Consider the following 12605-nt stretch of genomic DNA (forward strand, 5'->3'; position numbering starts at 1 on the left):
CATTCTGCAAACATTTAATGAGTACAGGCACCCTTTGCTCTCAGAACAATCACTCTCCGAATATTTGCTGTAACAACTTACAGAAGGTTTTAGCCAATATCATTCTCCCAGTTAAAAACCTGCTGCCACAAGTTCTCCTATGTGTGACGGCTTCTCAAACTTTAATGTGTATGTGACTCCCCTTCGAAATGCACATTCTGCATTTCTCACAAGCTCCAAGGTGATGCCCATGCTGTCGGTCCCCAGATCACACATTGAGTAGCAGGAAAGCTAGGTGATGCAAGAGGGGCTCCTCTCATACCTCAGAGTCCTCCTGTTCTACCTCCTGTTTAAACATACTGCACATTATACCCATAACTCCCCCCACTTTCCCCTGAGGGTTTAGCTCCTCAGTATTTGTTTGGGCCAGGTACCTGGGGGCACTACCAATTCAGGCCTGATTTAGATAGTATCTTTCAAATCTTTGGCAATATTATTTCATTGTGTTTTTTATTATAGAACATTCTCAGTGTAGAAGGATAATGAAATTCCTATTCTGTTCAGCTGCAGACTGTACATAAACATACCTATTAATCACATCATGAAGTGTTAAACAATTACATAATTGGCATTTAAATATTTTATATTATGCAGAAATTCTTATCAGGTTGTTATATAATTATTTAAAAGAATTTGAATAATATCTAAGACATTGATGTTTTGGGATGCTCTAAGAACGAATTATTATTTTTTTCCATTTAAAATAATGGAATATAGGCTCTTGCTGTTTGAAACTCTGCTGCCGAAAAACACATTTTTCGGAATGGATTTGATTCAGATAACAAGAGGTACCTGCATTCACCCTGTGCCTGACATCAGGTGAAATCCTAGGAATACAATGATAATGAAGACAAAAATGGCTGCTTCAAAACACTCACAGAATAGTTAGAGAAGAGCCAGCCCAATAAAGATTTAAAATATGGTGAGATGTCAAGTTTTTCAGCAGAGATCAGTAAAAGGAGCTTTAAGAGCACAGAAAATAATGGGCCTACCTTCTCCTCCTCTACACAGGAGGGTCTCTCTGGGCACCAGTAATCGCTAATATTCATTGAATATCTCTGTACTCCAGGAACTGTTGCAACCATGTTGCATGTATTTACTCAGTTATTACAACTCAGTGAAGCAGGTATTTTTGTTATCATCCCCATTTTAAAGATGAGGAAACTGAGTAACAGAGAGATTAGTAACCTGCTTATGGACACACTGATCTGGCCTCAAAGACAGGCAGTCTGAGTGTAGAGCCCACCCTTTCAACCATCTTGTGATCCACCTTTATTTTATTAAAAGAAAGTTCAGGATCTTAAAATAAGAACATACAAAAACCAATGGACTGTTGAGCAGGGGGTGGGTGCATTGTATGGACAGGGCTAGACAGGACTAGAACCATCTTCAGTAGTCACAGTACTGGCAATAATTATATATGAGGTGTGACTATAAAGTCATGAAATAGTTTAACATATATTACATGAGAGTCGTGGTCCCTTTCCAGTCAGTCATCCTGGGAAGCTGTGCTTTTATTCCACCAATTTCCCATTGCCTAGAGTGTGCTGGGAATGCTCTTCTAAAGAACCTTCAGAATAAGTCACGGTGCAAATCTTAGTATCTTAGGATCATGCCTCATTTTTGTCTCAGATGTGTTTCCAGGTCGGATCACTCACCCTATTTACTGAATTTGGCTGTGAATAACTTATACGTGTTTGCCACAATAACATCCACTCTCAAATCCATTCTCAAAAAATAAATGTATGTTTCTTACCAGATGATTCTGAAACTTTAGTGTATGCTTAAATATCATCCAGGGGAACTTGATTAAATAACACATTAAAGCCCCACCCTAAGTAATTCTGATTCAGTTTGTCTGAGGAAAGGATCAGGATCCTGCAGTCTTTAACGAGCACCCTGAAGACCACACTTTGAGAAATGCAGCTCTGAGTATATCCAAGAAAAAGGGTAGTGATTCTTAAGGCAGTTCCAAAAGAGGAATTCCAAAAGTGTTCTCATCAACAGTGACATCAGTGTCATGTATCACCTACCTTGAAGGACTATTCTCCTGTACATGATGCTTACTTAGAATATGATGTTCAGTTATATTTATAAAAAGAATCAGCCACCATTCTTCAGTCACACCACACACACCAAATTCACCTGTGTCTTGGGCAGGATGCATTTCAGGTGTTTGTTTGCTCACCGATCTACTTGGTATCCTCCTTTTTCAAAAAGAGGTGTTCCTTTCAGAACCAGGTAGATCATGAAAGGATCCAGTATTGGAAGATCCAGCAATATGTATACGAATTATTACTTTTTTGTCCTGAAAAGGGTGGGCTTCTTTCACTTCTTGGAGCTGGATCACTAAACCCCAAGAGCAGGCATTGCAGATCCGATTTCTGTTAGTCATATCCTCAAAGACCAGTTCCACCAAGGTGATGGGTTATCCTAGGATAATCACAGTGGCAGGGAAGTTCCAGAACCAACTTTCCTTCATGTTGGGATATGTTACATCTTTGTCCCTTCCTGAATCCATGTGCATACCTAAATTAGCCCTCCATTTTTTGTCAAGTTGCCTGATTTTAACAAGCATAATTCTCAATGAAAATGCAAGAACTTCTGAGCTGCCTTACTTTTTATTTATCAGTTGTCCTCTGTCTCATTCACTGAAGAGAATCTCATACACCTGGAAATTGAAATTCAATGCTACGGCTTCTTTAATAAAACAAATCTGCATTTCACAGGTGGGACCTAACTCCATCAGTGTCTGATGTGGGGCAGCACCTGGAGAGAGTCAGGCTCCTTTAAGGCATTACTGCATCACAGGGTAGAGGTTCTAGTTTCTCTAGTCAGGTTCCTTGTCCCTTGGAGCCCTGACATCAGCCGACTGTATTTTGTCTGGATTCGAGGATCCAGAATTATCTGCCTTAAAAAAATGTGCACATTCTATGATTTTTCTGGGGTCATTTAACTTATATTAAGCTCTTGACTGGTTAAAAGCTTAGTGAATGGTGGAGAGAAGGACTACGTTTACATTCCTGTGAGCAAAAGTTTAGGAAAGGAAGAGGTGATAGTTGTATTTTTTTTTTTTAATCTCAGCCATTCTCTCTCTCTTTAACATTAACGAGGGAGCTATGTTTTCTTTAAGAGCAACAGAGACAACAGATGGATGACAGGTTGAATCAGATCACTATCAAAACAGCCTGGACAGTGGGAGCAGTGATCAGATGACTGCCCACATCCTCTGTCTTCGCTCTCTCTTACTTCCACGTTTCCTCTCTCCCTATGTAGGGTTGCCAGATTTAGAAAAAATGAAATAAAAACAGGATGCCTAGTTAAATTTGAATTTCAGCTAAATAAAGAATAATATTCTAGTATACGTTTTGCGCAATATTGGGGACCTGTTGTATGGCCCTATTCCACGGGTAGTCTCTCCCACACAGTTCAGTGCTCTTGTTTTATTTTCTTGCAGTTTTCATATGCAGATTTGTTCTTCAATTGGATCAAAGGGTCCTGCAGGCGGGATCTTATTTGGTATTCCTCAAGGCACCCGAGATATTGACTTCCCTATTTAGCGGCCTATGTTAGATTTTTCAAGTGTTTCCTCTTACTGCAAGTACGGAACACCCCTGAGCTCCTTATAGCTTTCCTCTCACACCTGTGAGGTCATCACTTCACGAACAATGACAGGGCTGAGCACAGAGCTCCGAACATAAGTGTACCATATATTTTTATGAGTGATGGATGAATTGAAAGCAATTTGTTGTCTTCTTAAGAGTCAATTAAATTAACTACTTACCTGCACGCCAGGAGTTCATAGTAAGCTCCATCTACCATGCTGTCCATCTGGGAAATTAGATTAATTACCCTTCTCTTATTATCGTCTACCACCCTTTTGTTTTTTTATTAATCTCAAGGAAATATTTTCCTTTCCAACTGGTAGAGTCAATAGTCAATGGAATAAGGGTTGTGAGGGAAAGGGGTCAGACTACATGGATAACCCCAAATTATAATTAAAACTGTAGTCATTTCTTTTTTACGCAAAGACAGGTTAACAGTGTTCTGAGGCCCAACTGGGTCGTTAGGCTTGATTATTCAGCAGCTGCTGAGGAGGGATGATTCCCCCTTACCGACTAACCGTATTTTAAATTTCTCTAAATTACCTGAGTCCTTTGGAGGCAAATAAAAACTTGTCTTTCACATGCTAAAAAAAAAAAAAAATTACCCTTCTCTTTTGGAAAGATAAGAGGATGGAGGAAAGGGAATGGGGTTGGTAGCGACACCTAGATTTGCAAATCTGTGTCATGGCTCAGCCAAAAAGATGGAAATAAAATTGTCCTGATAAATGGGGAGTCATTTCAAAATGTGGAACATTGACTCTCAAAGAAAGGACAGATATCTCGCGTATTATATATTACCTACTTCCATCAGCTTTTCTAAAATTCTAAATTTCTTCTACGGCATGTTGGTGTGGCAGCCACATTACCTACAGTATCCTGAGAGGAAGAAAGAACTGTGAAAGCCAGTCGAACAGTGTAAATGACAAAATGTTCAACTCCCATTCAAAAGCTTTCCAGCATGTAGAGTAATCAGATAACAAGGTGCCTTTTTACACACTGTGTGCTTCGATTAATCATATCATTTAGATCTTCCTTCATAAATGACACACAACAGGCTTCAAACCTAAACGAGTGATGAATGCCCTCTCTTGGTTCAGTGCTTTTCAGGTGTAAAACGCACAGAAGAGTGAACACGTATTTAGAAGTATCTAGAGGATTAGTTTTATGCCAGCTAGGCTTGTCCAAGGCAGGCTTGTCAAGGTGGTCCACAGAGAGCCGGCTCCCCCTTCTGAACCTTTTCCTCTAGTCCATACCTCCCTACTGCCCACTCGGGTCCCCTGCACCCATTGGAGAGTAAAGATAGGCCAGGAAACTGCCTTCAAATCCCACCACGGTGCCCTGCTGAGAAAACTGCCCATGTGACTGTAGACAGAAGTGACTATAAATGAAGTAGCTGCCCAGCTCATATTCTACCCTAGTAAACAAACATGATCTTGCTGTTATAACCATCAGTGAAATCCATAACTTCATGTAGCTCTACATGTTCTCAGTGTCCCTGGAATCAGACTAGAAGAATAAAAGCTGAACATGAGAATTCATGTTAATTTCTTACCAACTCCACCACCTTGAATGTAAGAAAACAAAGTTCATATGAAAGTAGATTATCACATATATGTGGCAGAAATCCAATGGGATAACCCCAAGGCTCAAGATGTGATTGAAAAATCTTTTCTGGAATGTTTATGCTTTTCAGTCAACTCATAAATCTTATCCTCCAAAGCTTGTACCTCTGTTGTCAAGTGAATTTTAGCCCATTCACCATTTGATGAAAAAAATAAGAATGTTAGGATATTGATTTTATTGGGAAAGAGACCAAATTAAACTTATTTTTTAATCCGGGTGCACTCCCCATTTTTATTATAAATACATAATGAAACAATTAGGTGAAGATCGAAATAAACGTTTGTGTTTTATTCATGCTAAAAGTATTTGTTCTATCCTTCAGGATGAAGCCTTGTAATACTTTTATAAATTCCTTAATATTAAAATAAGCCTCACTGTGTTTCCTTCAAAAACTTTTTTATTGGCTGATTGAGTTTGGGTGGGGAGTGAGCCTAATGATGAGAGAAATATGGCAGTTCTAGGTCATTTTTACTCAAGAGAGTGGAATGTGTTGCTTAACTCCAGAGTGTCTTAGATCTCTGATTTGGGGAATAAAAACTGGAATAAAATTATTCCCAGGACTCTAGCTCTGTTTATTTGAATAGTATTTTTATCTATCTGGTTTGAATTCAAATGCATTACTAACACTTCTCTTCTTTTCCATATAGGTGGGAAACAGACCAAAATATTATGGAAGAGAGTATGTATTATGCTATTCATTGTTTTAATAATGTAATAAGTAGTCACTTCCTATGTCACTTAAATATTAAAATTTTTCCAATATGTAGTCTTCATCAAATGTCCATTGTGCAAGAGTTTAATAATAAGGATAAATGCAATCAGACCCCTTTGTACTGAATTTTCTTATAATATTCAGGTGCTTGGCTTCATGAATGTGGGAGGGAGACTATCTCCTACTCCATTCAGTTCTCTTCACAAAAGCAGCCACTGAGTGCCCGGCAAGTATTCGAAACATAAGGCGTAAGGCGGCATTTTTTCATAACTGTGGCTCTCTTAGTATTTCATTTCACTTTTACTTCAATACTATATAAACAGCTAGGGTGTCGAAGAATGTGAACTGAGGCTGAATTCCTTACTTTCATCTACCTCAGTAAACACAACACTCAGGAAAGTCGTCCCATTTCCTTGGTCTCCTAAAACCAAAATGATGATTTCTCTTGACATGGATCTATTAGCCAAATTGCCTTAATACCATAATTATGATTTCCCCCATTTTCCTCTATTTTTTTTAAGATTTTTTTTTTTTTAATGTGGACCATTTTTAGTCTTTATTGAATTTGTTACAATATGGCTTCTGTTTTATGTTTTGGCTTTTTGGCCACAAGGCATGTGGGATCTTAGCTCCCCGACCAGGGATCAAACCCGCACCCCCTGCATTGGAAGGCGAAGTCTTAACCACTGGACCGCCAGGGAAGTCCCCCCTATTTTCCTCTTAATTTCATCTCTTGTTTTACTTTCTCAGAAACCTACTGCAAAGCAAATATGCATTACCATAAAAATAGCTGGCAGTCTCGGGCTGTGGCATGGTGCACAGCTCACAGCAGGCAGAACCACCCAGACAGAGCAAAGGGCACAGGCGGAGCGGGGGAGGATGTCAGTCAGATGCACAATTCGATTTTCTTCCCATGTCCCACCTGGAGGCATTATAAGGTTAAAGTCTCTTTCAGCTCCCAGAGCTCTCCCAGCCAATCCAAAACCTTCTTCCTCTATTCCCTTACCCATCAGAGCCTCACTTCCGTGATGAATGACCCTCTTATTTGTCCCAGTTCAGCAGCCACTTCCTAATTGCCACGGCTGTGTTTCTGAACCTTCCTACTGGGCCTTGGGAAGCTGGGGGCTCTGGAATACCTGCCTGCATCGCTAGCCTCCTCTCTCTTCCACCCCCATGTCCCTAACATCTAACCTGGTTGTAATAGGACTTTTCTTTCTTCAGTATACTGATTTGGATTTTGCTCATAGAGCAAAAGAAAAGAGATTTAAAAATTTAAAAAAGAGAAAATGAAAACCTATTATATACTTCTCAAATAGAACATTTTTGTACATGAATTCCAAAAGAAACTCTATTTATTGTTTCTTTCCCTTTTTTGCATAAAAGTTTCGTTGAATAACCTTCTAGTTTTCATAGTCCAACCTCCCCCCCTCCGCCATCCACATAAACTGTAGAGTGAAACGAGACCAAAGAAACATTTTCTTAACCATAAAAAAGGAATATATCGTATTAGAGGGAAGTTAGCTTAAAAACTTCATATTCTGTGTTTCCCTTTCTTTTTTAAAAACGAAAGGTTTTGTTCCATTCAAAAAGTAAGACATGCTCTATTCAGGAAACATATATGCATATTTTTTTCCTAGAAAGAATCACAAGAAAGTGTGTTCAGTAGATACCATTAGGGAAAGGGAATTTTTATTTCTCTACTGTTTATATTTTTATTTCTTTCGTGCCTTTTAACTTTCAAATTTTGAATTTTCCCACTGTGGGTAGGTATTACTTTTGTTCTTAAAAAGTTAATCAATTAATACCCAATTAATTTGGGAAAATTAGAACATATAGGAATCTACAAGGTGGAAAACACCATAGCCCCACCGTGAAAGAGAAGCATTGTTAACTTTTTTCCCTTCATCTCTTTCTTCCCAGTCTTTGTGCAAGCTCTGGTTTTTGAAAAGTTGGGATCATAGATATATACATGATGGGTACTTTTAAATCCATGCCTAAAGGGGCTGATGAGCCACACACTGGGTCTTCAGATGCACAAGATTGTCATTTTCTTCTTTTGAACAATTGAATTTAACTTAGTTCTTGACACCTGACATCTGCTGCTGGCCATCCCTGAAACACGTCCATTCAAGGGAGTTCAAACAAAGCTGCTTTCAGGTTAACTGCCTATTTGGGATATTCCTTTTCCCATTTTTTTTTTTTTTTTTTTTTTTTTTTTGCCCTTCTCCCCCCAGAGAGTGACCTGGGTCAGGGGTGTCAGGTTTCTGTGCCCTTCGCTGCGTGTGCCTCTTCCTGCTGCGGTCACCCCCTGCCCTGCCCTGTCAGGTTGTGTCCTGGACATCTCAGCCTCAAACCTCTTGTGGCACCAGCTTTTGTCCTTTCTGATGTGGGAAACTTTCCAATGCCCTCTGCCCTTCTATCCTCTCCACGTCCCTCCCACCTCTCCCTCCCTCCCTCCCTCCCTCCCTCCCTCCCTCTCTCCCTCTCTCTCTCTCTCTCTCTCCAGCCTTCTCCAGCCCCAGCTCTTGCTGCAAAGGAGGCTTCTCCACCTCCCAGCTTAGACCCACTGAACATGGGTTCTAGCCAAATTTCTCCCAATCTCCCTCCCAAAAGAACTGGGGACACTGGTCTCCTTTTGGAAAGGAGGGTTGCTCTTATGTCACACAGCACATTCATCCTCACCCCGGAAAAGCGATGCTGCAAGACCTCCATACATTGACTCTCAAGATTTAAAACCAAAATTTGAGAAGCCAGAACACCCCTTTTTCCCAAGCTATCACTGCCCTAGGCTTTTGAGAGTTGATCTGAGAACTCAAGGCCAGAGTGTTTGACCTCACTCCCCTAGGACTAAAGCTTCAGCTTGTAAGGTCTAGTTGTAAAGAATAGAAGGGAATTAGAACATAAGTATTGTGATAGGTTTATTTTTTTCCAAAATGTTATCCTGGTACATGTGTCCTCTAAGAATCTTTGCATTCCTGTGGAAAAAACAACAGCACTTCTTGTGTAGCCAGCTTCTCTAATTTATTCCCCCCAATTCCCTAAGATTGGGTCATCCCAGAAAGAGGGTGGTGTTCCCTCTCCCAGGAGCCCGGGACCCCTTGGCCCTGGCCTCACTCCGCCACAACCCAGCTCCCACGTTCCTCTGAAACAGATTGATCAAATCTCTGATAACAGGGGTGAGCCGCTGTCTTTGCTTTAGGGCAGCAGAGAGAGCTGGCTGGTTGTGTGTCCCTAACTCCTGTCCTGTTCTCCTCTCCCCTGGCATCGCTGTCCGCTCTCTAGGTCCCAGACATCCCCTCCAGAGCAAAGCAGTTACTGGCCAAGCTTGCAATCCTACCGAATTTTCTACATGCATGTGTATTACTTTTTAAATTGCGGGGGAAGAAATAAACATTATCTTTAAAAAAGAAAAATAGGTACATTTTCCAAACACATCCCTAAGCGATAGCTCTCAAAATTTAGAGGAATGGAAGGCTATTCATTACTTCTGGCTCTTCTTTCCAGAGAATGAGCCTCTAAAACGAACAGCACCCCATACTGACGTAAGCAGGGTGATAATCAGTACGTGCTCGTTTGCAATCAGGATGATACCTAGTGATGAGCAGAGTGCTGAATTGGTAAATGCTGAATTGGTAAATGCTCTTTTGCTTTCCTTCATGGATAAAAGAGGAGCCACACCTGGCTTTTGGTTACGACTTTAATTTTCAGCTTGTGATCAAAGGCAATAGCAGAAAGCCAGGTGGACTGGGCGTTCTTCCTTTTGCCTTGCCTACTTGCATGCTTATTATGTGTTTGGGTGCATGCTGAGAGCCAGGTCCAAGCCCATCTGGAAGTATACAGTAGTCACACCCCTCTTCATTTAAATGGGGAGCTGTAGGTTCCAGGTGGACCCACCATCTTTTTTAGGCGGCTCTTTGTGGTCCATGTTGGTATGTGATCTGTTCAGAACAAAGATGGTCTTGTCTCTCCTCAGGTTTCATGGGATCATCTCCCGAGAGCAGGCAGATGAGCTTCTTGGAGGCGTGGAGGGCGCCTACATTCTTAGAGAAAGCCAGCGCCAGCCAGGGTGCTACACGTTAGCACTAAGGTGAGCCTGATTTCATCCACTGTTGCAGCTGCTTTACAGGAGACTTGACTTATTTTTTTCCCTTTTTTTTTTTTTGCGGTAAAATATACATAACATACAATGTAAATGTACCACTTTAACCATTTTTTAGTGTACAATTCAGCGCCATTAAATATATTCTGTGTCCTGCAACCATCTCCACTATCCATTTCCAGAACTTTTTCATTATCCCAAACGTTCGGTACCCATTAAATCAATTGCTCCCCATTCTCCCCTAATTATTTTTTATTTTCACTTCATTTACAAAGCAGCCAGCAGCATGTCAGAGGCTTATACATTTCCTGTTATCAGTTGATGGGCTCTGAGGCTCTGTTTATGCATACACAGCATTCTTTGAAGAATCATCTGCAAAGCTGGTGCTCTAGGGCTGCTTCCTTCTGAAACATCAAGCCTGCTGATTGAGACACACCTCTGCCTCCCTTCGCCCTCGGCAAAAGTCTTCACCTCACGTTGTGCGTGTGTGCCTGCACGGCCGTGCGCTTTAACCAGAGGATTCTCTCAGAGATCACACTGACCTCACACTGAGCTCCCAGGGGTAGTCATGATGCTCCACGCCAGCGAGCCATCGCAGCACTTTACCACAAAATCACAGTATTAAAAAATCACAATTTCAGTGCTTGTGATTGGTCTGTTTACATTTTCTGTTTTTTCCTGGTTCAGTCTCAGAAGGTTGTGCTTTTCTAAGAATTTGTCCATTTCTTCCAGGTTGTCCATTTTATTGGCATATAGTTGCTTGTAGTAATCTCTCATGATCCTTTGTATTTCTGCAGTGTCAGTTGTTACTTCTTTTTCATTTCTAATTCTATTGATTTGAGTCTTCTCCCTGTTTTTCTTGATGAGCCTAGCTAATGGTTTATCAATTTTGTTTATCTTCTCAAAGAACCAGCTTTTAGTTTTATTGATCTTTGCTATTGTTTCCTTCATTTCTTTTTCATTTATTTCTGATCTGATCTTTATGATTTCTTTCCTTCTGCTAACATTGGGGTTTTTATGTTCTTTCTCTAATTGCTTTAGGTGTAAGGTTACATTGTTTATTTGAGATGTTTCTTGTTTCTTGAGGTAGGATTGTATCCCTCTTAGAACTGCTTTTGCTGCATCCCATAGGTTTTGGGTCATCGTGTTCTCATTGTCATTTGTTTCTAGGTATTTTTTGATTTCCTCTTTGATTTCTTCAGTGATCTCTTGGTTATTTAGTAATGTATTGTTTAGTCTCCTTGTGTTTGTATTTTTTACAGATTTTTTCCTGTAATTGATATCTAGTCTCATAGTGTTGTGGTCAGAAAAGATACTTGATACAATTTCAATTTTCTTAAATTTACTAAGGCTTGATTTGTGACCCAAGATATGATCTATCCTGGAGAATGTTCCATGAGCACTTGAGAAGAAAGTGTATTCTGTTGTTTTCGGATGGAATGTCCTATAAATATCAATTAAGTCCATCTTGTTTAATGTATCATTTAAAGCTTGTGTTTCCTTATTTATTTTCATTTTGGATGTTCTGTCCATTGGTGAAAGTGGGGTGTTAAAGTCCCCTCCTGTGATTGTGTTACTGTCGATTTCCCCTTTTATGGCTGTTAACATTTGCATTATGTATTGAGGTGCTCCTACGTTGGGTGCATAAATATTTACAATTGTTATATCTTCTTCTTGGATTGATCCCTTGATCATTATGTAGTGTCCCTCTTTGTCTCTTGTAATAGTCTTTATTTTATTTTATTATTATTATTATTTTTAAATTTGTTTTATTTATTTTTGGCTGTGTTGGGTCTTCGTTATGTGCAGGCTTTCTCTAGTTGTGGCAGGTGGGGGCTACTCTTCGTTTTGGTGCACGGGCTTCTCATTGCGGTGGCTTCTCTTGTTGCAGAGCACGGGCTCTAGGCCCACAGGCTTCAGTAGTTGTGGCACGCGGGCTCACTACTTGTGGCTTGTGGGCTCTAGAGCACAGACTTAGTAGTTGTGGCACACGGGCTTAGTTGCTCCGAGGCATGTGGGGTCTTCCTGGACCAGGGCTCGAACCCGTGTCCCCTGCATTGGCAAGCGGATTCTTAACCACTGCGCCACCAAGGAAGCCCTAGTCTTTATTTTAAAGTCTATTTTGTCTGATATGAGAATTGCTACTCCAGCTTTCTTTTGATTTCCATTTGCATGGAATATCTTTTTCCGTCCCCTCACTTTCAGTCTGTATGTGTCCCTAGGTCTGAAGTGGGTCTCTTGTAGACAGCATATATATGGGTCTTGTTTTTGTATCCATTCAGCCAGTCTGTGCCTTTTGGTTGGAGCATTTAATCCATTTACATTTAAGGTAGTTAACAATATGTATGTTCCCATTACCATTTTCTTAATTGTTTTGGGTTTGTTATTGTAGGTCTTTTCCTTCTCTTGTGTTTCCTGCCTAGAGAAGTTCCTTTAGCATTTGTAAATTAGAACACTTCCTAACACCATACACAAAAATAAGCTCAAAATGGATTAAAGACCTAAACATAAGGCCAGACACTTTAAA

The 12605-nt window shown here is 40.3% G+C and overlaps 1 protein-coding gene across 3 annotated transcripts in view; it reads left to right on the forward strand.

Annotated features, from left to right (window-relative positions):
* CHN2 (chimerin 2) overlaps positions 1-12605 on the forward strand; it is a 333107-nt gene that overhangs the window by 197679 nt on the left and 122823 nt on the right. For all 3 annotated transcript variants that reach the window (XM_019926255.3, XM_033863119.2, XM_019926262.3), the window contains exons 4-5: positions 5915-5946; positions 9953-10066. In XM_019926255.3, coding sequence (XP_019781814.1) covers positions 5915-5946; positions 9953-10066 — 146 coding nt within the window. The remainder of the gene's footprint in view (positions 1-5914; positions 5947-9952; positions 10067-12605) is intronic.

This window comes from Tursiops truncatus, chromosome 9 (assembly GCF_011762595.2).
Source record: "Tursiops truncatus isolate mTurTru1 chromosome 9, mTurTru1.mat.Y, whole genome shotgun sequence".
Taxonomy (NCBI): domain Eukaryota; kingdom Metazoa; phylum Chordata; class Mammalia; order Artiodactyla; family Delphinidae; genus Tursiops; species Tursiops truncatus.